We start from the raw sequence: 27,679 nt of genomic DNA, 5'->3' as shown, positions 1-27,679 counted from the left end.
TCAAATGATGTCAATTAGCCTATCAGAAGCTTCTAAAGCCATGATATCATTTTCTGTAATTATCTAAGCTGTTTAAAGGCACAGTCTACTTAGTGTATGTAAACTTCTGACCCACTGGAATAGTGTTAATAATATGTCTGTAAACAATTGTTGGAAGAATTACTTGTGTCATGCACTAAGTAGATGTCCTAACCGACTTGCCAAAACTATAGTTTGTTTACAAAAGTCATTCAAACTAGTTTTTCAACCACTTCAACCTAAGTGTATGTAAACTTCTGACTTCAACTCTAAGTATTCACACCCCTGAGTCAATACTTTGTAGAAGCACCTTTAGAAGCAATTGCAGCTGTGAGTCTTTCTGAGTAAGTCTCTAAGAGCTTTCCACACCTGGATTGTGCAACATTTTCCCATTTGTTATTTTCTAAATTCTTCAAGGTCTGTCAATTTGGTTGTTGGTCATTGTTAGGCAACCATTTTCAGGTCTTGCCATAGATTTTCAAGTAGATTTAAGTCAAAACTGTAACTCGGAAACTCCGTAACATTCACTGTCTTCCTGGTAAGCAGCTCCAGTGTAGATTTGGTCTTGTGTTTTAGGTTATTGTCCTGCTGAAAGGTGAATTCATCTACCATTGTCTTTTGGAAAGCAGACTGAATCAGGTTTTCCTCTAGGATTTTGCCTGTCCTCCATTCCATTTGTTTTTTTATCCTGAAAAACTCCCCAGTCCTTAACGATTGCAAGCATACCCATAACATGATCAGCCACCACTACGCTTGAAAATATAGAGTGTGGTACTCAGTAATGTGTTTTATTGGATTTGCCTCAAACATAACACGTTGTATTCAGGACAAAAAGGTCATTGCTTTGCCACATTTTTGCTGTATTACCTTCGTGCCTTGTTGCAAACATGATTTAGAATGTTTGTATTCTTTACAGGCTTCCTTCTTTTCACTCAATACCAGTTAGGTTAGTATTGTGGAGTAAATACAATGTTTGTCCAACCTCAGTTTTCTCCTATCAAAGCCATTAATTAATAACTTCACCATGCTCAAAGGGATATTCAATGTCTGTTTTTTCTGGGGGTTTTTACCCATCTACCATTGGTGCCCTTTACGAGGCATTGGAAAACCTCCATTGGTCTTAGTGGTTGAATCTGTGTTTGAAATTCACTGCTCGACTGAGGGACCTTACAGATAAGTGTATGTGTGGGGTACAGAGATGAACACTATTATTCCATGCAGTCCATGCAACTTATTATGTGACTTATTAAGCAATGTTTTACTCCTGAACTTATTTAGGCCTGCCATAACAAAGGGGTTGAATACTTATTGACTCAAGACATTTCAGCTTTTCATGTTTTATTAATTTGTAAACATTTTGAAAAACATAATTCCACTTTGACATTTTGGGGTATTGTGTGTAGGCCAGTGTCAAAAAATCAATATGTAATCAATTTTAAATTCAGTCTGTAACACAACAAAATGTGGAAAAGTCAAGGGGTGTGAATACTTTCTGACGGCACTGTAGAACTGTTCTTTCTCACTCGCTCTCTCTCTCTCCCCCCTGACATGGTTTAACAAGACAGTGACGTGTTGGGAAACCAGCATAATGACTGAGTGATGGGGTTATACCACATCTCTCTCTCTCGGGTGTGTGTGCATGTGTGTTGAGCCAATGACAGCACAGCTTACAAAGTATATGTCTGTGATTGTTGTCATCCTGGGAGACTTGGCTGGTGAATCCAGACCCTGACACCATGCTGCCCCGGCGGTCCCGCTCAGCCTCCACCACCACCACCACCTTAAAGACTGGCAGGGGCCTCCGGGGCCGAAGCAGTGTACTCCGGGCCAGGGGCTTGAGCAGCAGAGGGTTTAGCAGGGGCTCCAGGAGCATCAGGGGCTGGGGGAGAGGTGGAGGGTGGGGCAACAACAGCAGGAGTCTCTGGTACCTCACTGAGAAGATACGGGGGGGGGGGGTCGTCATCTCTCACCCTCTCTTTCTAGGTCAGACTGAACCAAACACCCGAGTGTTGTGTGTCCTGTCCAGCCATGTGATCTTAGCCCACTGGTGCATGTGTAATGAGTTGGAGAGAGTGTGTGTGTGTCCTGGGTCGTTTGGCCTGTCCTACTCTAGAGAGAAAGGGTGAATAAATTAGGCCATACAGTGAGGCGTGCAGCATCCTAACTAAGAATGGCCTCTCTCTGGAGAGATGGACTGTATTTAAAGTAAATGTGTTGTTCTCTCTTGCCCTCTTTCTTTGTCTCTCTCTCTCTTTCTCTCACTGTGTGTCTCTCTCTCCTGTTTTTACTACCTCTCTCTCATTTGCTTTCTTTATCTTCCCATACCCCCCCAGGACACCGTATCGGTCCATCGGCCTGGCTTCTATGCAGACAGGTTCTTCAAATTCATGAGCAGCAATGTGTTCAAGAAGAGCTCCTGTGAGTAGACCAGACTAGACTATACTAGCAGTCAGACTGACACACACACGGTTACAGGAAAACAAAGACCTGCTCAATTCACTTAGTGTTATGCTTGAATCTTGGTTTTGAACTTGATGTATTTAAATTGATCTCTTTTGAATGATGTACTTTTTCGCTGCAAATCCTCTGTTATGTATTTTGTATTGGGAGGTGAAACATTATGAGAAAATATGAAAGATATTGAACACTCAAACATACATAGGACTGTGTTCCCTTTGGTGGTAAGAGGACAAGTGATGTTATTTATCTGTGTGTTCCTCAGCCTTGAAGTCTTCTCCCATTAAGAAGGGTCGTGTGGGCCTGACAGTGCCTAAGTACACCGGCCCTGGAGCCGCCTGGTCAGCCAGCCAGTTGCCCTCGGAGGGAGACGATAACATATATGACCTGAGAGGAGCACGCAGCTTCCCCACGCTGGAGGACGAGGGTAGAGGACCTAGATTATATAAATACCCCCCACCGTCAAATTCACACACTCCACATTCACGCAGCGATGTCATTTTATCCTCTCTGTTGACGGAGACTGAATGCAGGTGTTTTGATAACCTGTTCTGATTCTCTCTCTCCACATCTCCCCCCTTGTCTCTTCTCTCTCTCTCAGGGCGACCAGACCTTCTACCCTGCACCCCTCCGTCGTTTGAGGAGGCGACCACGGCCTCCATCGCCACCACGCTCTCCTCCACCACCTCTCTGTCCATCCCAGAGAGGTCTCCCTCAGATGCTGGAGCAGAGAACCCCCGCTACAGGTACCAGAACAACAGCTCTGAGAGAAGGTACCGCTATGGACACAATGGCTTATTAATGGACTATGTATTCATGGAGTGTGCCCTTTTTTTAATGAGAATTAAAACATAAGTCAAAATGTATAATATAATGGCTATACCATATTCATAACTTGATAAAAAAAACAGTCCCTGGTTGTGTTGAACTGTCAGAGCCACAGAACCAAATTGATGTACCCTACCCAGGTTTACAACACGTTAACTTCTCTGTGTGTTTCTCTGCAGGAGGCACACCCAGTCTGTCAGCCATGACGGGAGGTAACAACAATGCTGTGCCTACATGGTCTGTTTGAATGCACAACTTATTCCGTTGCATAAAGGACTTGGTAGTTGGGTGTTCTTACAGCGCTAGTCATTCCGGCTCTGACCAATGAGTAAGGCCAATAGGCTAGGGTGTGTCAAGTCACTCTATCAGTCTGTGTTTTTATGGATGTGACCACCCTTCCTGTCGCTGAGTTGTATTGCGTGTGTGTGCCTGCTTGTGTGCTTACGCTTGTGCGTGTGTGTGCTTATTCACATGTGTGTGTGTGTGAGTGTACTTACAATACCAGTCAAAAGTTTGGACACACCTACTCATTCAAGGGTTTTTCTTTATTTTTACTATTTTCTACATTGTAGAATAATAGTGAAGACATCAAACTATGAAATAGCACATATGGAATCATGTAGTAACCAAAAAAAGTGTTAAACACATCAAAATATATTTTATATTTGAGATTCTTCAAAGTAGCCAACCTTTGCCTTGATGACAGCTTTGCACACTCTTGGCATTCTCTCAACCAGCTTCATGAGGTAGTCACCTGGAATGCATTTCAATTAACAGGTGTGCCTTGTTCTTTCCTTCTTAATGCGTTTGAGCCAATCAGTTGTGTTGTGACAAAGTTGGGGTGATATACAGAAAATAACCCTATTTGGTAAAATACCAAGTCTATATTGTGTCAAGAACAGCTCAAATATGCAAAGAGAAATGACAGTCCATCATTACTTTAAGACATGAAGGTCAGTCAACTTTGAAAGCTTCTTCAAATGCAGTTGCAAAAACCATCAAGCACTATGATGAAACTGGCTCTCATGAGGACCGCCACAGGAAAGGAAGACCCAGAGTTTCCTCTGCTACAGAGGATAAGTTCATTAGAGTGACGAGCCTCAGAAATAGGCTATTAACTGAACCTCACATTGCAGTCCAAATAAATGCTTCACAGAGTTCAAGTAACAGACACATCTCAACATCAACTGTTCAGAGGAGACTGAGTGAATCAGGCCTTCATGGTCGAATTTCTGCAAAGAAACCACTACTAAAGGACACCAATAAGAAGAAGAGACTGTCTTGAGCCAAGAAACACGAGCAATTCGATATTAGACCAGTGGAAATCTGTCCTTTTGTCTGAGTCCAAATGTACGATTTTTGGTTCTAACCGCCGTGTCTTTGTGAGACCCAGAGTCGGTGAACGGATGATCTCCGCATGTGTGGTTCCCACACATGATGGTGTGGAAGGTGTGATGGTGTGGGGGTGCTTGCTGGTGACACTGTCAGTGATTTATTTAGATTTCAAGGCACACTAAACCAGCATGGCTACCACAGCATTCTGCAGCGATACGCCATCCCATCTGGTTTGGGCTTAGTGGGACTATCATTTGTTTTTCAACAGGACAATGACCCAACACCCCTCCTGGCTGTGTAAGGTATATTTGACCAAGAAGGAGAGTGATGGAGTGCTGCATCAGATGACCTGGCCTCCACAATCACCCGACTCAACCCAATTGAGATGGTTTGGGATGAGAGTGTGCAAAGCTGTTATCAAGGCAAAGGGTGGCTACTTTGAAGAATCTCAAATATATATATTTTTGTTTACTACATGATTCCATATATGTTATTTCATAGTGTTGATGCCTTTACTGTTATTCTACAATGTAGAAAATAGTACAAATAAAGAAAAATCCTGGAATGAGTAGGTGTGTCCAAACTTTTGACTGGTACTGTACATTTAACGTGTGTGTACTTACATTGCACATCTGTGTGTGTGTAGGACCCAGGAGGAGATGCGTGAGGAGGAGCAGCAGACCATCACGGTGGAGGTGGAGGTGAAGAGACATGACAGCGAGCCCATCATCACGGCCCCACAGCCATCTCCAGAGACCAGGTACACAGCCTCAACCTTACTCTACATAGATCAAGATGTATTACACAAATCCCTGAGAGCAGGCTCAACTCTACTGAGCAGCACACCCAGTATCCAACACACTCAAACCAGAGCCATGCATTTACAGAGTTATTAGCATTTCAACGGGCATCATGTTGGTATACTTAACATACTTGTCAGTGCTCACTGTAACTCCGGGAATCCCAAGTGTAAAGTCAGTGTTTCAGATCCTACCTCTGATGGGGCTGCTCTTACCCCAATAGGAACCCGGGCCGCTGCTGCTACGGCACTTTTTACTAAAACTAACCTGAAAATGTCTCACCTGGGACAGGCTATCACCCAGGTTATCTAACCCTCCACTCTGGGAAGTGGGGATGCCATGTTCCCATTTGGCGGTGATATTAAGTCCCCACCTTACACCTCACTCTAGGTCCCATTTGGTTATTGGGGTGGCTGTGGCCTGTTGCTATGCTGTTAAGTCCCTTGTTATGTACAGATCATCGCTGCCTCTGGATGTTCTCTGGAGCAGCCATCTAATTAGGTTAAGAGAGTGGAGTAGAGTGAGACAGACAGGGTAGTAGGGTGAGACCACAGTGACTGTGAAAGGGGAGACAGACAGACAGGGTAGTAGGGTGAGACCACAGTGACTGTAAAAGGGTGAGACAGACAGACAGGGTAGTAGGGTGAAACCACAGTGACTGTAAAAGGGTGAGACAGACAGACAGGGTAGTAGGGTGAGACCACAGTGACTGTAAAAGGATGAGACAGGGTAGTAGGGTGAGACCACAGTGACTGTAAAAGGGTGAGACAGACAGACAGGGTAGTAGGGTGAGATCACAGTGACTGTAAAAGGGTGAGACAGACAGACAGGGTAGTAGGGTGAGACCACAGAGACTGTAAAAGGGTGAGACAGGCAGACAGGGTAGTAGGGTGAGACCACAGTGACTGTAAAAGGGTGAGACAGACAGACAGGGTAGTAGGGTGAGACCACAGTGACTGTAAAAGGGTGAGACAGACAGACAGGGTAGTAGGGTGAAACCACAGTGACTGTAAAAGGGTGAGACAGACAGACAGGGTAGTAGGGTGAGACCACAGTGACTGTAAAAGGGTGAGACAGACAGACAGGGTAGTAGGGTGAGACCACAGTGACTGTAAAAGGGTGAGACAGACAGACAGGTTAGTAGGGTGAGACCACAGTGACTGTAAAAGGGTGAGACAGACAGACAGGGTAGTAGGGTGAGACCACAGTGACTGTAAAAGGGTGAGACAGGCAGACAGGGTAGTAGGGTGAGACCACAGTGACTGTAAAAGGGTGAGACAGGCAGACAGGGTAGTAGGGTGAGACCACAGTGACTGTAAAAGGGTGAGACAGACAGACAGGGTAGTAGGGTGAGACCACAGTGACTGTAAAAGGGTGAGACAGAAAGACAGGGTAGTAGGGTGAGACCACAGTGACTGTAAAAGGGTGAGACAGGCAGACAGGGTAGTAGGGTGAGACCACAGTGACTGTAAAAGGGTGAGACAGGCAGACAGGGTAGTAGGGTGAGACCACAGTGACTGTAAAAGGGTGAGACAGAAAGACAGGGTAGTAGGGTGAGACCACAGTGACTGTAAAAGGGTGAGACAGGCAGACAGGGTAGTAGGGTGAGACCACAGTGACTGTAAAAGGGTGAGACAGACAGACAGGGTAGTAGGGTGAGACCACAGTGACTGTAAAAGGGTGAGACAGACAGACAGGGTAGTAGGGTGAGACCACAGTGACTGTAAAAGGGTGAGACAGACAGACAGGGTAGTAGGGTGAGACCACAATGACTGTAAAAGGGTGAGACAGACAGACAGGTTAGTAGGGTGAGACCACAGTGACTGTAAAAGGGTGAGACAGAAAGACAGGTTAGTAGGGTGAGACCACAGTGGCTGTAAAAGGGTGAGACAGAAAGACAGGAGTGCATGGGGAAAGTTATGGAGTGGCCAGGCAGTGGAACTGTGTCAGATGGGGTCTGGGGGGGTTGAGACCCAAGTTAGACATATGGCCTCGGGGAGCTGGGTGGGGTAGTAGGGGAAGGGTGGAGGGGACGGGGTAGATTAGCCACCTGGAGACCCTGCTCTTCAAAGCTGCCTCAGGCTCACCTACTTGGTGAGAGCAAGAGAGAAAAAGAGAGGGAGAGAGGTAGAAAGAGAGTTGAGGTCCCTGGTTGCATGGCAACTACAACACCAGCCCCTCACCCCCATTAAATACTTATTTCCCAACAAACAGGTCCTTCTCCGAGTCTGAGATGCTGTCACTGTTCTTTAGGAATGCAAGGCTTCACATTTCTGTCTCTCTATCTAAACACACAAGCTGAGAAAGCAATCTGGGATAAGCTTAAGTCATTCCTAGTAGGTAATGATCTGGGTCTGGACAATAGAGGGATTGTGGTGGCACTGCGCCATCTGGTAGTGTAAGTCTTGGTTAGTGGCCTCTCTGTTCCCATTGATCTAATCAGTCAGTCTCAGCTCTGGGCTGGTATCAGAGTGAGAGGGAGAAGGAGAGAGAGAATGTGTGAGAGCAGGTGTGTACAGTAATTCGTGTGTGTGTGTGTGTGTGTGTGTGTGTGTGTGTGTGTGTGTGTGTGTGTGTGTGTGTGTGTGTGTGTGTGTGTGTGTGTGTGTGTGTGTGTGTGTGTGTGTGTGTGTGACTGACCCCCCTTTATCTTCTCAGTGAGATACCAGAGGTAGCTGAGGCTTCTGCTGATGTTGTTGCCCCACCCTCCACCTCTCCCCCGGCTCCTGAGGCCTCTGCTGCTGAGGCCCCTGACCCAGAGGCCCCTGCCAGTTCCAAGTTGGTGGAGGTTGAGGGGGACCGCCGGGGCAGCATGGTGTCAGGGTCCGGCTGCACCAGCCAAGCCTCCCAGGACGACGAGGATGACGTAACAATCACAGACATCTACTTTGTAAGTTGTGCTTTCATTGGCACAACATACATGCACACACACTTGGATCGTATTCCTTAGGAAAACGTTTTAAAACATTTTGTAACAAAAACAAAACTGTTTCGCCCTGTTTCAGTTTGTTTTCATCCATTTAGTGCCTAATGAATAGGACCCTGGGCACACAAGGCACAGTTATGATAGATACTAAATACCAACTGCTACCATGTCTATAGGCATACAGCTCAGTTACAGTATACTACAGTATCCTAGCTGCTAAATATCTCCTTGGTTTAAATCTACGTCAGTCGGTAGGCATACAGCAGAACATGAAACAGACAACAGCAGACACTAGACTATACACGGCTAGCTCCCATCATTTCCATTGGCCATCATTTCCATTTTTGATTTGTTAAATATTGTTTGTCCATGTGTGTGTAACTTATCATTGCCACCCGTAATGCAGATAGTCAGTGTGTGTTATTAGTGTTGGGTCATGGGAGGGTGTGTGAGTCTCAGATTTGGATGCTGTCATGCCTTTCTACAGAAGCGTTGACAGTAGGAATCCAGAGGGAGCAGAGAGAGAGAGTGAGGTGAGACACCTGCATGGGCGTGTGTTATACCAGAAGACACCACAGTGGGTTGGAGTGTTGAGACTGGGTTGGAGTGTTCAGAATGTTCTAGGGTGTTCAGTGTGGGTTGGATTGGAGTGTTCAGAATGTTCTGGGGTGTTCAGTGTGGGTTGGATTGGAGTGTTCAGAATGTTCTAGGGTGTTCAGTGTGGGTTGGATTGCAGTGTTCAGAATGTTCTGGGATGTTCAGAGTGGGTTGGTGTGGAGTGTTAAGACTGGGATTTGAGGTGTTTAAGGGTTAATTTAGTCAGTCCATCTCCCTAGCTTCACTTCTGCTTTATCCTAAGCACTTTATGTCATCTCAATCTGGCACTAAACATAATTGAATGTGGGCCCAGACAAATAGGACAGTACTTCAGGCTATGACATCAGCAGATGGTGAAGTAGAGTTATTCTCTCTTTTGTACATACATCTCTCTTAACTGCATGGTCCGTGTCCTCCTGAACAGACTACTTCTCTTCAGACAGTCTGACTTTGATCTGACATCTCTCTTAACTGCATGGTCCGTGTCCTCCTGAACAGACTACTTCTCTTCAGACAGTCTGACTTTGATCTGACATCTCTCTTAACTGCATGGTCCGTGTCCTCCTGAACAGACTACTTCTCTTCAGACAGTCTGACTTTGATCTGACATCTCTCTTAACTGCATGGTCCGTGTCCTCCTGAACAGACTACTTCTCTTCAGACAGTCTGACTTTGATCTGACATCTCTCTTAACTGCATGGCCCTTGTCCTCCTGAACAGACTACTTCTCTTCAGACAGTCTGACTTTGATCTGACAGGTGTTATTGTAGAAGTCTGGGCTCTACGACACTGAGTTCGGAGCCATGCATTGATGTACGAATCTGTGGTAAGAAGTGATGAAAAGTCCAGATAGGAAAGTTTCCTCTGGCGTTGCTCGGACGGGTGGACAGTCTCTCCTGCAATGAAACACCTTACACTGTGACCCTGGAGCCTCTGAGGGTCAGTAGGTCTGTCTGTCTGAGAGCTCTTAGTCATCGGATGACCAGCTCAACTCACCAGACCTGCTCTGCCTCTCTACTCTCATGCTGCAGTTCAGGAGAAACAGAGAGGCAACACTTTTAAACAACCACTATCACCACTGTGTCTCTCTGTATCCATGCACCTGTGGTCATTTAGCCAGCCGAAGACACGTATTAGGTCATATAACATTCTACATTGAATTCTAATAGCGTTCTAATTTAGTGCTTCTAAACGGTTTCATTTTATGGGTTGTATGGTTGTGTCATCTCGTCATGTGTAAAGCAATCTCAAAGCACATACCAGTAAACTGCATGAAAAGATGATTGTCTTCTGGGATTTGACTGGTCAAAGTAGACATGACTCCTCATCAGAGCAATGTGTGGGATATTGTACCAGTCCTGAGAGATGGAGTGGATATTACTTTGAGAGGTCATGGAGAGAGGGCTGAAGTGATTGTTCTTGTCAGAGTAGGCCCAGGGGAGATGGCAGAGAAGCACTTCACCAGCTCCTGTTGAGTGGCTACAGCCTGAATTATTCATTTATCATCAGCAGTCGCCACCTCCCTTTTACACTCATTCTCTCTGTGTTTCTGTCTCACCCTCTCACTCTGTCTCCTTCCTATCCCTCGCTCTGTCTCCTTCCTATCCCTCGCTCTGTCTCCTTCCTATCCCTCGCTCTGTCTCCTTCCTATCCCTCGCTCTGTCTCATTCCTATCCCTCGCTCTGTCTCATTCCTATCCCTCGCTCTGTTTCCCTTATCTTCCTCTCTCCTTCACGCCATCTCTCTCCCTCTCTTTCACACTCCCTCTCTCTTCTGATTTATCTGTTGAAGCTGTGACAGAGGTTCCGGGTGGTGAGAGTAAGGAGAAAGGGGGGGGCCTCCCGGGTGGCGCAGTGGTTAAGGGCGCTGTACTGCAGCGCCAGCTGTGCCATCAGAGTCCCTGGGTTCGCGCCCAGGGTCTGTCGCAACCGGCCGCGACCGGGAGGTCCGTGGGGCGACGCACAATTGGCCTAGCGTCGTCCGGGTTAGGGAGGGGTTGGTCGGTAGGGATGTCCTTGTCTCATCGCGCACCAGCGACTCCTGTGGCGGGCCGGGCGTAGTGCGCGCTAACCAAGGTTGCCAGGTGCACGGTGTACCCTCCGACACATTGGTGCGGCTGGCTTCCAGGTTGGATGCGCGCTGTGTTAAGAAGCAGTATGGCTGGTTGGGTTGTGTATCGGAGGACGCATGACATTCAACCATAGTCTCTCCCGAGCCCGTACGGGAGTTGTAGCGATGAGACAAGATAGCTACGACAACAATTGGATACCACGAAATTGGGGCGAAAAAGGGGTAAAAAAAATATTAGAGAAAGGGGGGTGAGAGGAAAGGGAGGGCACCAGACCTGTAAATCCATTCATCATCATGCCTGATTCACATTTCACCATCAATGTCAAAATAGCAACCATCTCTTCTATGAACCTTTAATTTCCATCCATGTTCCATCTTCGTCTCATCTGTCTGTCCTCCATCCCTTTCACCCCTCTGTTCTCCCCATCTCTCTCTCCCTCCTCTCTCTTTCTTCTTTCTCTCTCCACCCCCCCACCCCCTTCTCTGTGGGGGTGTGCTGTCAGCTTGCAGACGGGAGAACCTGGGTGTTCTCTCCTGTCCTGTCGGAGGAGAAAGCTGCAGTGTAAGTTAGTAGGACTCTCTATGGCTCCCAGCTCATAGTCCCAAGCTCTCGTAGTAGGCATCTATCTGCATTTTTGTCAAAAAATGTTATTGACATATCCTTGTTCTGTTCAATGCTCTCTACTTATATAGTACTCTGAATACCCCAGTTCATGGTTTTAAGTTCAAAAGAATACAAGAAAAAAAATTGCTGACACCATTCAAACCAATGAGGGTTCGGAACTTTAAAGCCAAATATCTCAGAATCATCTTTTTGCAGATAGAACCTTATAGTCCCAAGCTCTCATGTCTAGTCAATGCTTCAGTCATGTTTATAAGGATATCAATGGCCTATAGTTGTGGATGGTGTTGTAGCTTAGTCCTCCAGTCTGCTTACTTAGAGTCTTAGTGCTCTATCTGTAGTGATTCCTCAGTTGATCCTCAGACTTTGAACTAGACGGATCCGGATGAGAAGACATGCACAAGATCTCACACAAATGACTTATAAACTGACTTCCCTTGACGAGCATCTTTTCTCCGGGGATGGTGCCTTGATGGGTAAGAGGACATGACACAGTACATCCTTTACTTATTGTTACAGATCATTTTTATTTCATCATGTGTTTTATATCATTTGAACAAAAAGGGACATGGCCTTTTTTGTTCAGCTTCATTCTGCAATCTGGAAATCTGTTCAATAGTCATTTCAAATCTTTATATAATTTAGTTGTTTTTCTTTTGGCAGACTGTAGCTTTAATGTTATTCATCCTCCACTTGGAGTTTGTTCCTCTTCATGTTGAATCAAATCAAACGGCTGGAGAAGAGTCCCTGTAGAGAGAGAGGGGGAATGATGGCAGGAAAGGAGGAGAAAGAAGGGATGAGGTGGCTAACTTATAGGAGGAGGCTCTTGGCTTCTCATTTGAGGCCATCTGTCTCTCTCCTCCCGCTCCCACTCCCTGTCTTCCCACCTCTCTCTCTCTCTCTCAAATTTGTTCTCAGTCTCTCCCTCTGTCTGTCTGTGTCTCTCTCTCTCTCTCAAATTCGTTCTCAGTCTCTCCCTCTGTCTCTACCTGAGTGGCCTCAGAGACAGAGCAGCACTGAGGTGCTGTCCCGGCCAAATACTTAATGCACCTAATAGTAAATGCATTAAGAGCACTTTTCTTTATTGAGAATGAAGGGGGGGAGATGCTTTGAGAGAAGATGTCATTTTGTTTGTTGGCAGTGCTGGCTCCCTCGCTTTCCACCCGTCGCCAACCACCCACTCCCACCCTGTTGTCTGGCTGATGTACATTCATCCTTTTTCCTTGTCCACTTCACCTTGGCTTTTGAGATTGATGAGGGGTTAATCAAATAGAAATAGCATAGTCATAGAAAGCCATTCTTAGGCACATGATGCATACCAGCCAGCATTAAAACTGAAGACTTTTGACAGTGATAGCAGGAAATGGGAAAAGACTAACATTCTTTTGAAGGAAATGTTAATATTTCATTACACTAACCCTCTACACTGTGTTCTGTTCAAATAGGATTTCCCTATTTCCCCTGTAGTTAGGCTAATCTATATTCCAAGCTCACACTTTCTGTCCTGGCATTTCCTCCTTTGGCATTTTCTAATTTGATTTAATTTTCCTGGCCTGCCTTGTCCTGTCTATCTCTCTTGCCTGCCTCTGCTTCTCTGTGTGCGTCCAATGGCCCCCGCTCTCTCCCTCTCTCTCTGACGCCCTCTGCTGTGTCGGTTGTGCACCGACAGCCCCCAGAGGACAGGACCTGGGTGTACTCCCCTCTGCACTATGGCAGTGAGTCTAATACCTTGCCGGATGGGGAGGAGAGCGAGACAGTAAGTAGTGAGAATTACACCTCCAGTGTCCAGTACAGTGTGTGTATGGGCCGGCCCACAAGTCGTGCCCACTGAATATGGCCGTGCCAGTTACAACCATTTGGTTCCCTCTCTGTTCACTGTGCAACCCCCAACTCTCACTGCATGCTGCTCAGTTTTTTCGCTGTGGTGCCTCGGACACATACTCTCAGTCTGTAGGCCTGGCTGGCTGGTTGCATGTAGTTTGGTAACTTGGCACATGTCTCCATCACCTCATGGCTCATGCATCAACATTATCAGATCCCAGACCCGCACAGCTACTGTTGCCAATATCACAATTTTTTTTTCTGAAACAACTGACCAACAATACAGTATAAGCCTGTGCTTTGACATGTACAGTAAAAAGCAGTTGGTCAGGTGAATGGCAAATAAGTAAAGCAAATAAATAGCTATTACATTTGATTTGTACAGTTCCTCTCTGAAACACAATAATGTGTTTTCTTTGAGGAAAATAGGCACGTTTCTCTTGACATTCACATTGACTTTGAGAAGGGATTGCGTGATGATTATTTTAGCAACCGCGTGATGCAGCATGACAACTTTAACGCAATTGGTCGACAGTCTGCTCGGTGGGGCATTATATATTAATTTTTTCATTGGATTTCTATCTCTTTTGTATAATATCTCTGACAACGGAACCATGCAATGCACCCTGGACTAAAGAGGCAGACAAATAGGAAAAATGTGCTAGACCCTCCATTAAATTACACATTTCTCGAGGTAGGAATATTGCAAAAAATATGATCCATGTCTAATTCGAGAGAAGATCTCCTCCCGAGGTATTATATCAGCCAGTATTAAAATATGAAATGTATGATAGACGTTTTCGTGATGTAAAAGTCATTTTCCTATTAACTTCCATTGTAGTGAGAGACTTTATCACAGCACTACGTCATACCGGCCAAATATATGCCTGCTTGAACGCCAATAACGCACAAATATAGCCCCCCCCCCCCTTTATTGTAATGGTGAGAGGGTTAGCATCTCTTGGTATGATATTTGTGCGTCTAACTTTCTCACTTATTATTATTCACAATTCATTTAGGACTATCCATACTCATGGTAGCATCCACCTTAATGTATAGTCGTGGCCAAAAGTTTTGAGAATGAAACAAATATTAATTTTCACAAAGTCTGCTGCCTCAGTTTGTATGTTGGCAATTTGCATATACTCCAGAATGTTATGAAGAGTGATCAGATGAATTTCAATTAATTGCAAAGTCCCTCTTTGCCATGCAAATTAACTGAATTCCCCCCCCAAAAAAAAAAATCCACTGCATTTCAGCACTGCCACAAAAGGACCAGCTGACAACATGTCAGTGATTCTCTCGTTAACACAGGTGTGAGTGTTGACCAGGACAAGGCTGGAGATCACTCTGTCATGCTGATTGAGTACGAATAACAGACTGGAAGCTTTAAAAGGAGGATGGTGCTTGGAATCATTGTTCTTCCTCTGTCAACCATGGTTACCTGCAAGGAAACACGTGCCATCATCATTGCTTTGCACAAAAAGGGCTTCACAGGCAAGGATATTACTGCTAGTAAGATTGCACCTAAATCAATCATTTATTGGATCCTCAAGAACTTCAAGGAGAGCGGTTCAATTGTTGTGAAGAAGGCTTCAGGGCGCCTAAGAAAGTCCAGCCAAAGTCCATCCAAAGTTGATTCAGCTGCGGGATCGGGGCACCACCAGTACAGAGCTTGTTCAGGAATGGCAGCAGGCAGGTGTGAGTGCACCTGCACGCACAGTGATGCGAAGACTTTTGGAGGACTGGTGTCAAGAAGGGCATCAAAGAAGCCACTTCTCTCCAGGAAAAACATCATGGACAGACTGATATTCTGCAAGAGGTACAGGGATTTGACTCCTGAGGACTGGGGTAAAGTAATTTTCTCTGATGAATCCCCTTTCCGATTGTTTGAGGCATCCGGATAAAAGCTTGTCCAGAGAAGACAAGGTGAGCGCTACCATCAGTCCTGTGTCAAGCCAACAGTAAAGCATCCTGAGACAATTCATGTGTGGGGTTGCTTCTCTGCCAAGGAAGTGGGCTCACTCACAAGTTTACCTAAGAACACAGCCGTGAATAAAGAATGGTACCAACACATCCTCTGAGAGCAACTTCTCCCAACCATCCAGGAACAGTTTGGTGAAGAACAATGCCTTTTCCAGCATGATGGAGCACATTGCCATAAGGCAAACGTGATAACTAAGTGACTCGGGGAACAAAACATCAATATTTTGGGTCCATAGCCAGGAAACTCCCCAGACCTTAATCCCATTGAGAACTTGTCGATCCTCAAGAGGCTGGTGGACAAACAACAACCCACAAATTCTGACAAACTCTAAGCATTGACTATGAAAGAATGGGCTGCCATCAGTCAGGATGTGGCCCAGAAGTTAATTGACAGCATGCCAGGGTGGATTGCAGAGGTCTTGAAAAAGAAGGGTCAACACTGCAAATATTGACTCTTTGCATCAACTTCATGTAATTGTCAATAAAAGCCTTTGACACTTATGAAATGCTTGTGATTATACTTCAGTATTCCATAGTAACATCTGACAAAAATATCTAAAGACACTAAAGCAGCAAACTTTGTGGAAATTAATATTTGTGTCATTCTCAAAACATTTGGCCACGACTGTAGAAGTGTTTAGAAACATATTATATTATTATTTACAATAAAAGCAACTCAAACGACACAATACATTATTTACCATTAATTTCCATTGGGAACAAAATAATCTGAAGCAACCAAAACAAACAGCAAATATATCCAACAAGTTTGTAGAACCACATTGCATGCTCGGGAATATGGAATCAAATACTACATTTTTGACTACTTTAGTACACATTTAGTGCCTTCATAAAGTATTGACTTATTCCACATTTTATTTTATTACAGCCTGGATTTAAAATAGATTGCATTTCGATTTTTTTTTATCAATGGCCGACACACAATACCCCATAATATCAGTGGATTTACAAATCTTTTTTTTTAAACTGAAATGTTTTGAGTCAATAAGTATTCCCCTCCTTTGTTATGACAAGCCTAAATAAGTTCAGAAGTAAAAATAAATTGCATGGACTCACTCTGTGTGCAATAATATTGTTTAACATGATTTTTTAATGACTGACTCATCTCTGTACCCCACACATTTGTTTAACCTTTTATTTAACTAGGCGAGTCAGTTAAGAACAAATTTTTATTTTCAATGACGGCCTACCTGGGAAGAGTGGGATAACTGCCTTGTTCAGGGGCAGAACAAGAGATTTTTACCTTGTCAGCTCGGGGATTTGATCTTGCAACCTCTCGGTTACTAGTCCAACGTTCTAATCACTAGGCTACCTGCCACCAAACCGATGCTGGTACGTACAGTGCATTCGGAAAGTATTCAGACCCCTTGACTTTTTTCACATATTGTTATGTTACAGCCATATTCTTCATCAATCTACACACAATATGGCGCCAGAGGAGCTGGCTGCCATTTTACGGGCTCCTAACCAATTGTGTGATTTTGTGGGAGGGTTTTGCATTTTTTGTAACTTATTTTGTACATAATGTTTCTGCCACCGTCTCTTATGACCAAAAAGAGCTTCTGGATATCAGGACAGTGATTATTCACCTCGTACTGGACAAAGATTTTTCTTTAGCATTTCAAAAGCGAAAGATTTACTCAAGATACCAGATCAGGCCCAAATCCCCATCATTCACAAGAAGAAAAGACTCCAATTCAGGGGACGCAGGTCCAGGTGCCTTGTGGGAATTCGTCAGCGAGTGGGTAACCCGCCTCTACCATCCGTCCTATTGGCCAATGTAGAATCATTGGATAATAAACTGGATGTGCTCTGATCAAGACTATCCTACCAACAGGTAATTATAAACTGTAATATCTTATGTTTCACCGAGTCATGGCTGAACGACGACGTGGATAACATACAGCTGGCTGGGTTTTCGATGCATCGGCAGGACAGAACAGGTGCGCAAAATCTAATATTAAGGAAGTCTTGAGGTTTTGCTCGCCTGAGGTAGAGTGCCAACATCGTTTTGTGGTGGTAAATAGACTGCTACAAAGAATATAGATGAACTCTCTTGGTAGATAGTGTGGTCTACAACTTATCATGAGATACTCTACCTCAGGCGAACAAAACCTCATCTCATGATAAGCTGTAGACCACACTATCTACCAAGAGTGTTCATCTATATTTTTTGCAGCTGTCTATTTGCCACCACAAACCGATGCTGGTACTTAGACTGCAACAAACTGAGGTCTTAATCAAACAAGAAAATGTTCATCCAGAGACGGCTCTCCTAGTGGCCGGGGACTTTAATGCAGCGAAAGTTAAATCCGTTTTACCACATTTCTACCAACATCTTACATGTGCAATCAGAGAAAAAAAATTACTTCCTTTACTCCACACACAGAGACGCGTGTCTGACCATAATTATATCCTCCTGATTCCTGCTTACAAGCAAAAACTAAAGCAGGAAATACCAGTGACTCGCTCAATACGGAAGTGGTCAGATGATGCAGATGCTAAGGACTGTTTTGCTAGCACAGATGTGCTGGGACTCATCCCATGGCAATGAGGAGTATACCACATCAGTCACCGGCTTCATCAATAAGTGCATCGATGACGTTGTCCCCACAGTGACCGTATGTACATACCCCAACCAGAATCCATGGATTATAGGCAACATCCACACTGAGCTAAAGGGTAGAGCTGCCGCTTTCAAGAAGCAGGACTCTAACGAACCATCAAACAGGCAAACCGTAAATACAGGACTAAGATTAAATCCTACTACACCGGCTCAGATGCTCGTCGGATGTGGCAGGGCTTGCAAACTATTACAGACTACAAAGGGAAGCCCAGCCGCGAGCTGCCCAGTGACACAAGCCTACCAGACGAGCTAAATGACTTCTATGTGCGCTTCGAGGCAAGCAACACTAAAGCATGCATGAGAGCACCAGCTGTTCCCAACAACTGGATGATCACGCTTGCCGTAGCCAATGTGAGTAAGACATTTAAACAGGTCAACATTCACAAGGCCGACGGATTACCAGGATGTGTACTCTGCGCATGTGCTGACCAACTAACATGTCTTCACTGACATTTTCAACCTGTCCCTGGCCGAGTTTCAAGCTGACCACCATAGTCCCTGTGCCCAAGAACACCAAGGTAACCTGCCTAAATGACTACCTCATGGCTCACATCAACACCATTATCCCAGAAACCCTAGACCCACTCCAATTTTCATACCACCCCAACAGATCCACAGATGACGCAATCTCTATGGCACTCCACACTGCCCTTTCCCACCTGTACAAAAGGAACACCTACATGAGGATGCTGTGCATTGACTACAGCTCAGCATTCAACACCATAGTTCCCTCAAAGCTCATCACGAAGCTAAGGACCCTGGGACAAAACACCTCCCTCTGCAACTGAATCCTGGACTTCCTGATGGGCCGCCCCAGGTGGTAAGGGTAGGCCACAACACATGCTGATCCTCATTGCCATGCTGATCCTCAACACAGGGGCCCCTCAGGGGTGCGTGCTTAGTCTCCTCCTGTACTCCCTGTTCACCCATGACTGCGTGGCCAAGCACGACTCCAACACCATCATTCAGTTTGCCGACGACACAGCGGTGGTAGGCCTAATCATCGACAACGATGAGACAACCTATGGGGAGGAGGTTAGAGACCTGGAAGTGTGGTGCCAGGACAAAAACCTCTCCCTCAATGCGATCAAGACAAAGGTGATGATCGTGGACTACAGGAAAAGGAGGGCAGAGCACGCCCCAATTCACATCGACATGGTTGTAGTGGAGCAGGTTGAGAGCTTCAAGTTCCTTGGTGTCCACATCACCAAGACAGTTTTGGTCCATGGTCCAAGCACAACAAGACAGTTTTGAGGAGGGCACGACAAAACCTATTCCCCCTCAGGAAACTAAAAAGTTTTGGCATGGGTCCTCAGATCATCAAAAGGTTCTACAGCTGCAACATCGAGAGCATCACTGCCTGGTACTGCAACTGCGCGGCCTCCGACCGCAAGGCAGTACAGAGGGTAGTGTGTACGGCCCAGTACATCACTGGGGCTAAGCTGCCTGCCATCCAGGACCTCTACACCAGGTGGTGTCAGAGGAAGGCCCTAAAAATTGTCAAAGACCCCAGCCACCCCAGTCAGACTGTTTTCTCTACTACCGCATGGCCAAGTCTATGACCAAATGGCTTCTCAACAGTTTTTACCCCCAAGCTGTAAGACTCTTAAACAGGTAATCAAATGGCTACCCAGACTATTTGCATTGCTCCCTCCCCCAACCCCTCTTTTACGCTGCTGCTGCTCTCTGTTTATCGTATATGCATAGTCACTTTAACTTTGCATTCATGTAAATACTACCTCAATTTGCCCGACTAACTGGGGGCCCCCGCACAATGGCTACCCGGACTATCTGCATTGTGTTCTGCCAACCGCCAACCCCTCTTTTACGCTACTGCTACTCTCTGTTTAGCATATGCATAGTCACGTTAACCATAACTACATGTACATACGACCTCAATTAGTCCGACTAACCGGTGCCTGTATATAGCCTCACTACTGTTATAGACTCTCTACTGTTATAGCCTCACTACTGTATGTAGCCTCACTAGTGTTATAGGCTCACTACTGTATATAGCCTCACTACTGTATATAGCCTCACTACCGTATATAGCCTCACTACTGTATGTAGCCTCACTACTGTATGTAGCCTCACTACTATATATAGCCTCACTACTATATATAGCCTCGCTACTATATATAGCCTCACTACTGTATATAGCCTCACTACTGTTATAGTCTCACTAATGTTATAGCATCACTACTGTATATATCCTTTTTACTGTTATAGCCTCACTACTGTATGTAGCCTCACTACTATATATAGCCTCACTACTATATATAGCCTCACTACTATATATAGCCTCACTACTATATATAGCCTCACTACTGTATATAGCCTCACTACTGTTATAGTCTCACTAATGTTATAGCATCACTACTGTATATATCCTCATTACTGTTATAGCCTCACTACTGTATATAGCCTCACTACTGTATATAGCCTCATTACTGTTATTGCCTCACTACTGTTATAGCCTCACTACTGTATATAGCCTCACTACTGTATATAGCCTCACTACTGTATATAGCCTCACTACTGTATATAGCCTCACTACTGTTGTAGCCTCACTACTGTATATAGCCTCACTATTGTATATAGCCTCACTACTGTATATAGCCTCACTACTGTATATAGCCTCAGTACTGTTGTAGCCTCACTACTGTATATAGCCTCACTACTGTATATAGCCTCAGGACTGTTGTAGCCTCAGGACTGTTGTATCCTCACTACTGTATGTATCCTCACTACTGTATGTAGCCTCACTACTATATATAGCCTCACTACTGTATATAGCCTCATTACTGTTATAGCCTCACTACTGTTATAGCATCACTACTGTATATAGCCTCACTACTGTATATAGCATCACTACTGTATATAGCCTCACTACTGTATATAGCCTCACTACTGTATATAGCCTCACTACTGTATATAGCCTCACTACTGTATATAGCCTCACTATTGTATATAGCCTCACTACTGTATATAGCCTCAGTACTGTTGTAGCCTCACTACTGTATATAGCCTCAGGACTGTTGTAGCCTCAGGACTGTTGTATCCTCACTACTGTATATAGCCTCAGTACTGTTGTAGCCTCACTACTGTATATAGCCTCACTACTGTATATAGCCTCACTACTGTTATTATTTACTGTAGTTTTTTTATTTCCTTACTTATCTATTGTTAACCTAATACCTATTTTTTACTTAAAAATTGCACTGTTGGTTAGGGCCTGTAAGTAATCATTTCACTGTAAGGTCTACACCTGTTGTATTCGGGGCACGTGACAAATACACTTTGATTTGATTTTAGTCCGGGGTATTTTAAGAAATCTAAGCTGCAGTAGTAGTAGAAGCTCAGAGCTGTAGGCAGGCTGGCTGACCCTTCGCCAAAGTCCAGGAGGAAGTAGCTGTGAATGGAGTTGTCACTTCCACCCCTGGCCCATTATTTCCCATAAAGAAGACACACACACATACAACTGTCACTTCCACCTCACCATGAGACAGGAGCTGCCACTGCCAGCAGAATGAGTGGAAGCAGAGCCTGTGGGACATGGCATTACAGTGCCTAGTGGAAGGAGTCTGTCTCTTAGGGTTTGTCTCGACATAGATGAATACAAAATGTAAAAACAGTCATAAATGTTTTGTTGAGCTGATCTTCATGAGGGAAAATACTACATTTCTCTCTTTCTACCCTCTATTTTATGTGTTTATGTCCTCCCTTGCCTGCCTTGTGAATGATTGATATAGACCTTTGATAAATAACTGTACTTTGATAAGGGTTATACCCTAGTTATACAGTGCTGTGGGGGAATTAATAGGTTTTATTTGACATTATTGACATGAATATATGCCAAATATTTACAACCTCTATTCCCCTTTCTCTTTCTTTCTTTCTGTCTCTCTTTCTCTCTTTCTTTCTTTATTTCTTTCTCTCTTTCTTTCTTTATTTTTTTTCTTCCACCAACAGTAAACACTCCTCCATAGAGCTGAGAGGAGAATGACTCTGTGGAGAGAGGAGCCATCAGATTGATCCCCAGGCCTTTGAGTGGCAGGCAGCAGAATGATTCTAGTCCCGACCTGTATTTTAAACCATGGATACAAAAGCAGAACAGACGAAATACTGTGAGGAAACCCCCCTAGACATCCCGTTATCATTGTGTTGATGATATGATCCATTCCTCTCCTTTCACTCCACCTCAACCAAAAATGACCCTACCATGATAAAACAGGGCCTCAAATGGCTATGCTACGTCTAGCATGCCCCATGAGAACAGGGGCGTTGAGTCGTCTCTGTTACTCGCCACACATTCCCAACGGTTGATTAAGTCAAATGGTCACATGTATTTTATTGATATCATGTTAATTTATATTGTTTGCTTTTTCTTTGTTTTTAGTTTAGTTTCTTTATTTTCTGAACTTTTTTCACTACTTTATTTATTTTCATAAACAGAAAAAATGATTGCTAGACTGTGTTTCACAAAACATGATTTTGTGCATATTTATAAGCCTACTGTATTATTTGACAGGTTTATTTTTTAGTTGTCAAGTATTTATTTTGACATTTCTATCACAGTATTGCTACACTTCCCATACACTCCTGCTGAATGCACCTCTCATGAGTCTCCAAGCCACAAAACCAGATCATTGCAACACTAACTAATGTTGAGACATTGTCTATCATTTCAGAATCCTACATCATTACAATGTCTTCCAGGACCACCCAGCTTTTGGGTAAATGCAACAACAACAAAAGATTCCAAGCATAATGAGTTATTGAGTTCTCTTAATATGAAATGAAATGCCAACAGTTTAGCAATCAAACTTTGGCTCTGGATTTGAGCTCTGCTGGACATGGGTATTAGCCAGGCTAGTAGGCTAACTCAAAGTCCTCCTGACTTCAGAGTCTGGAAAGGCTATTTTGACGTCGGCACGATGCGACGATAAGGAAGGGGATGTGCTTGTTTTACTGATTGGTTCTCTTCTGTATTTTTCTCATTCCAACACCCACATGGACAGCCATTCACAGCTCTCCAATACAACTGTTGAATTTTCAAATCCAAACAACATGAGGGCTCAACCTCCCCAGGAAAAAAAAGAAAGAAAAAAAAAGTTTGAGAGAACCAATCAAAACTCAGTACATTCAGGAGCACATCTCTGTACAAATACTGCATTTACAATGGCCTCCTTTCCAGACCAGTGTGTCACAGCTCTCCCTTGCTGTGAGTCACTTGAGTCGGATCAGCCAGGCTAGTGACCTTAGGCTAATGGATTGGATTACTTAGGACAAATAACAATATCATATCAAGGCCAGAATTAATTCATACTTCTGTTATTTGGTAAGGGTTCATCAAAAAGGGAATTCAGGCTGCACTTTATGTATTAACCATCATTAGATGTGAAAGTGACATCTTTATCACAATCCTCTGGCATAGGATTCATGTGTTTTAGTCTTTATGTGGATTACATGTTTTAAGATTTAAGTTACATTTTTAACAGTTTTATTGCTCTTTTTCTGTTTCACACTTGGCTGTTTAAATTAAAGTTGGTGTGTTTGTATGTCTGTGTGTGAGGCAAGGTGTCAGAACTTGTAAAATACTTATGTGCAGTGGCCAGTTAATCAGTTGTTAATGTCATCAAGAGACCATAGCAGCAATATTTTCTACAGTGCAGTAGTTGTAAAGTTACTTTTAATTGCCTTAAATAGACATTAAAATATTGATTTGATTTTTCATTCTAGTGCTGTTGTATTTATTAATTTCAAGTCATTTGTTCAATCCCGTGGTTGTGCTCCTGAGAATGTGTATATAGAATTATAAATACCTATATAAAGATATAAATATATTTTCAATTTGAATTTGAGAATATTATTTTTATTTGATTAAATTTTTTGCTGCTGGCAAGAAAAGATGAAGAGCAACACATGAATTACTGTACCATATGTTTTAATGAGCTGACAAAATGCAGCTCTATTTATGGTGTATAAATCACTGCTGTCTCTGTATGATATCTGTAACTGAAGAGTTTTACTGTACATGCACATCAGTAGGGGTTCTTCCAACAGTTTAGCTGTATTTGTGTGTGTGTGTGTGTTTTCAAATCGCTATGTGCCCTCACTTAGGGAGAGTCCTTTACAGAGACAGCACGATTTAAAAATGAATATGCATATCAGAAATATGTCTAGTACATTGGGAAAGTATTCAGACCCCTTGACTTTTTCCACTTTTTGTTACGTTACAGCCTTATTCTAAAATATATTTTTCAAAATGTAACCCTCAATCTACACACAATACCTCATAATGACAAAGAAAAAACAGGTTTTTAGACATTTTTGCAAGTGTATATAAAAAAAAATAACTATCACATTTACATAATTATTTAGACCCTTTACGCAATACTTTGTTCAAGCCCCTTTGGCAGTGATTACAGCGTTGAGTCTTCTTGGGTATGACGCTACAAGCTTGGCACACCTGTATTTGGTGAGTTTCTCCCATTGCTGCCACCACCATGCTTCACCATAGAGATGGTGCCAGGTTTCCTCCAGATGTGACGCTTGGCATTCAGGCCAAAGAGTTCCATCTTGGATTCATCAGACCAGAGAATCTTGTTTCTCGTGGTCAGAGTCCTTTAGGTGCCTTTCGGCAAACTCCAAGCTGTCATGTGCCTTTTACTGAGGAATGACTTCTGTCTGGCCTGATTGGTGGAGTGCTGCAGAGATGGTTGTCCTTCTGGAAGGTTCTCCCATCTCCACAGAGGAACTCTGAAGCTCTGTCAAAGTGACCATCGGGTTCTTGGTCACTCCAATCAAGTTGTAGAAACATCTCAAGGATGATCAATGAAACAGGATGCCTCTGATCTCAATTTTGAACAAAGGGTCTGAATACTTAAGTTATTTCTGTTTATTTTTAATATATTTGCTAAAATGTCGAAACCTGTTTATGCTTTGTCATCATGGGGTATTGTGTGTAGATTGTTGAGGAAAAACAATCAATTTTAGAATAAGACTGTAATGTAACAAAATGTGGAAAAAGTTAAGGGGTCTGAATACTTTCCAAATGCACTGTATATCTTGTGTATATTCATCTATTTATACATGAGGATAAATAGGTGTGTGTGTGTGTGTGTGGACTGTGTGTTTGGACTCAATAAAGCAGTTATATGTCTATGAAATAGAGTATTTGCCCATGTTTCCAAAGTTGTGTGTGTCTGTGTAATTCCATGTCTATATAGCTGATGTTGGCAAGCAGGGAATTCCCTCCATGTGTCTCTCGTGCTACTGTTCAGCGTATGCTGTGAAAAACAATCTTCATTGTGATGTGCTTGATTTTCGTGTGGCCTTTTCCCCTTAGCTTGCAATAAAGCACACAGAAGATACATTTTAAGAGAAGCATATTGACCTGCTTAGTATAGAATTCAACTTTTCAACTGGTGAGAATAGCAACATGATGTTCAAGGCACAGTACTCAAAAATATCTTTGATTTATGACATCTTATCTGAGCAGTACTGGTGAATGAGGGAGGTAAAGAGCATGTTACATAACAACACTCAGGAAAATGTTACTGTAGATGGTCCTCATCACTACAGAAACGTTTCTGAGGTTACCAGTGAGTCACTTGTCAACTGAGCTGATTATTATGCTAAACCACAAATGAAGTTCATTACTAGACTGGTGGTTACACTTTTAAGTAGGAGGCCTACAGCTATAACAATACAATTGAATAGTAGGAAAGTGTTTAAATATGTTATGCAATCATGGTTTTATTAGGTCAAAATTATGAGGTTATTCTTCTGAAATATTTTGACATGTATTGATCCTTAATTTGTCTGTTCTAATGAAATGTCATACACGTTCTCAACAGTTGTTTGCACCGATACATGCCCATATTGTGGCTATATAATCTTTATTTTGATTGTCTTTTTAAATTGAATTTTCTCATTGGTATTTTGCTTGAATGTTTTACATAAGAGAAAATATGCCCTGTGACAGTGCCATTTCATTAAAACATTGAGCTATATATCTGAGACCAGTGACATTAAAATGTCTTGTCAAATGTCTGGTCCTGTGTGTCTCAGTTGGTAAAGCATGCCGCTTGCAACGCCAGGGTTTTAGGTTGATTCCCACGGGGGACCAGTAAGAAAATGTATACATTCAGTACTGTAAATCGCTCTAGATAAGAGCGTCTGATAAATTTCTGAAATGTAACCAAAAGAAACTGTCAAAGCGCTGGGATGATTCAATTGTATGTCCTTCTCTTAATTTATATGTCAATTAAAATTTGCGGAAAAACAAATTAAGTAAAACAAAATCATTTTTAAAACGAATACCAAAATGTATATTTATGTCAATGCATTCACTACTGTAAATCGCTCTGGATAAGAGCGTCTGATAAATTACTAAAATGTAACTAAAATAAACGGTCAAAGTGCTGGGATGATTCAATTGTATGTCATTCTCTTAATTTACATGTCATTAAAAAAAAAACGAATACCAACGTGTCTATTTATGTCACTGAGACGTTCTCATGATCAAAGTGCCAGAGCCAGAGGGCGGGAATGAACGAATGGAACGCTCAAATCGTAAGTCAGGTTTCCTTGGAGAACAACAGAGCTACGTTTTGAAAGGTTAGCTAGCTAATGATATTTTATGATTTATAGGACTAGCAGTGGCGGTTCTAGACCATTTCAACTGGGGGGCAGTTGTACTGGGGCCAAGCTGGGGCCAGTTGTACTGTTAGAGGGGCCAATTACATTAGAAGTTATTGATGTCATCGTTTTCTTCACTGCATTGCAAGCATTAGCAAGCAAAAGACCATGTTCAAAATCATCATCTTTGCCACTGTCTAATAATGGATGTAAAAAAAAAAGAACAATAGCAAAAATTAGTTATGTAAAAATTATTTCATACTCCACATTTAGGGGGGCCACAAGGGGGTCCAAAATTGTTGTCACAGGGGCACTGCCCCCCCCAGAACCGCCACTGAGGACTAGCACATGTAATACTGAAATCTAGCACATCCATAATTTGTTTTAAAATTTTGATTAGAAGTCTCATTTTTTAATCTATAGCTATAGTGAGGGTTTTTCACCCTCTTTTGACATGATGATGGACAATGGAGACTTCACAAAAACTCTCCCCACATGGGAGGACCTGTCTTGCAAGGTTTGTTGTCCTCTCATGTTCATTAGCAAATATTTGTATTTTATATATCTTATTTAACTGTGTCTGGTTTGTTCCAGGGTCTTGGAGACAAAATGTCAAATGAAGGCAGTAGTAGATGCTCAAGTCCAGCATCTGGAGTTCTTAGTGATGAGAGAAATCAACCCAGTGATAAGACAAACACTGTCTTGATTTGGGCCTTTTTTTTGGAGACAGGTTCAACAAATTCCTATTTTTCTTTTTTATAAAATGTTAAAGGGTGTAATTCACTCTTTTATTTTCTAGAATTCTACAATGTTATAACAAGACAGCTCCATGATGAAATAGACAGGTCCAAAATGTCATACAAAGAAGTTGAAGCCATGGTCCATGCCCACATGAAGGTGCAGTATGATAATGATTGATGATGCAT

At 43.2% G+C, this 27,679-nt stretch overlaps 1 protein-coding gene across 4 annotated transcripts in view; it reads left to right on the top strand.

The window, feature by feature from the left end:
* LOC112252223 (phosphatidylinositol 4-phosphate 5-kinase type-1 gamma) overlaps positions 1-23,960 on the top strand; it is a 95,047-nt gene extending 71,087 nt beyond the window's left edge. Inside the window, exons 11-18 of one of the 4 annotated variants that reach the window (XM_042323058.1) lie at positions 2,352-2,436; positions 2,741-2,902; positions 3,077-3,221; positions 3,483-3,515; positions 5,285-5,398; positions 8,097-8,328; positions 13,323-13,409; positions 22,080-23,960. In XM_042323058.1, the coding sequence (XP_042178992.1) occupies positions 2,352-2,436; positions 2,741-2,902; positions 3,077-3,221; positions 3,483-3,515; positions 5,285-5,398; positions 8,097-8,328; positions 13,323-13,409; positions 22,080-22,082 (861 nt within the window). In that variant the 3' untranslated portion in view covers positions 22,083-23,960. Of the gene's footprint in view, positions 1-2,351; positions 2,437-2,740; positions 2,903-3,076; positions 3,249-3,482; positions 3,516-5,284; positions 5,399-8,096; positions 8,329-8,851; positions 8,898-13,322; positions 13,410-22,079 lie in introns of all 4 variants that reach the window. The other 3 variants (XM_024423269.2, XM_024423270.2, XM_024423268.2) reach the window with 3 other exon arrangements.
* Positions 23,961-27,679: the final 3,719 nt, after the last annotated feature.

Source organism: Oncorhynchus tshawytscha, linkage group LG06 (assembly GCF_018296145.1).
Source record: "Oncorhynchus tshawytscha isolate Ot180627B linkage group LG06, Otsh_v2.0, whole genome shotgun sequence".
NCBI classification, from domain to species: Eukaryota; Metazoa; Chordata; class Actinopteri; order Salmoniformes; family Salmonidae; genus Oncorhynchus; species Oncorhynchus tshawytscha.
Note: the sequence above shows the minus strand (reverse complement) of the source record. Positions and strands in the feature narration are given on the sequence as shown.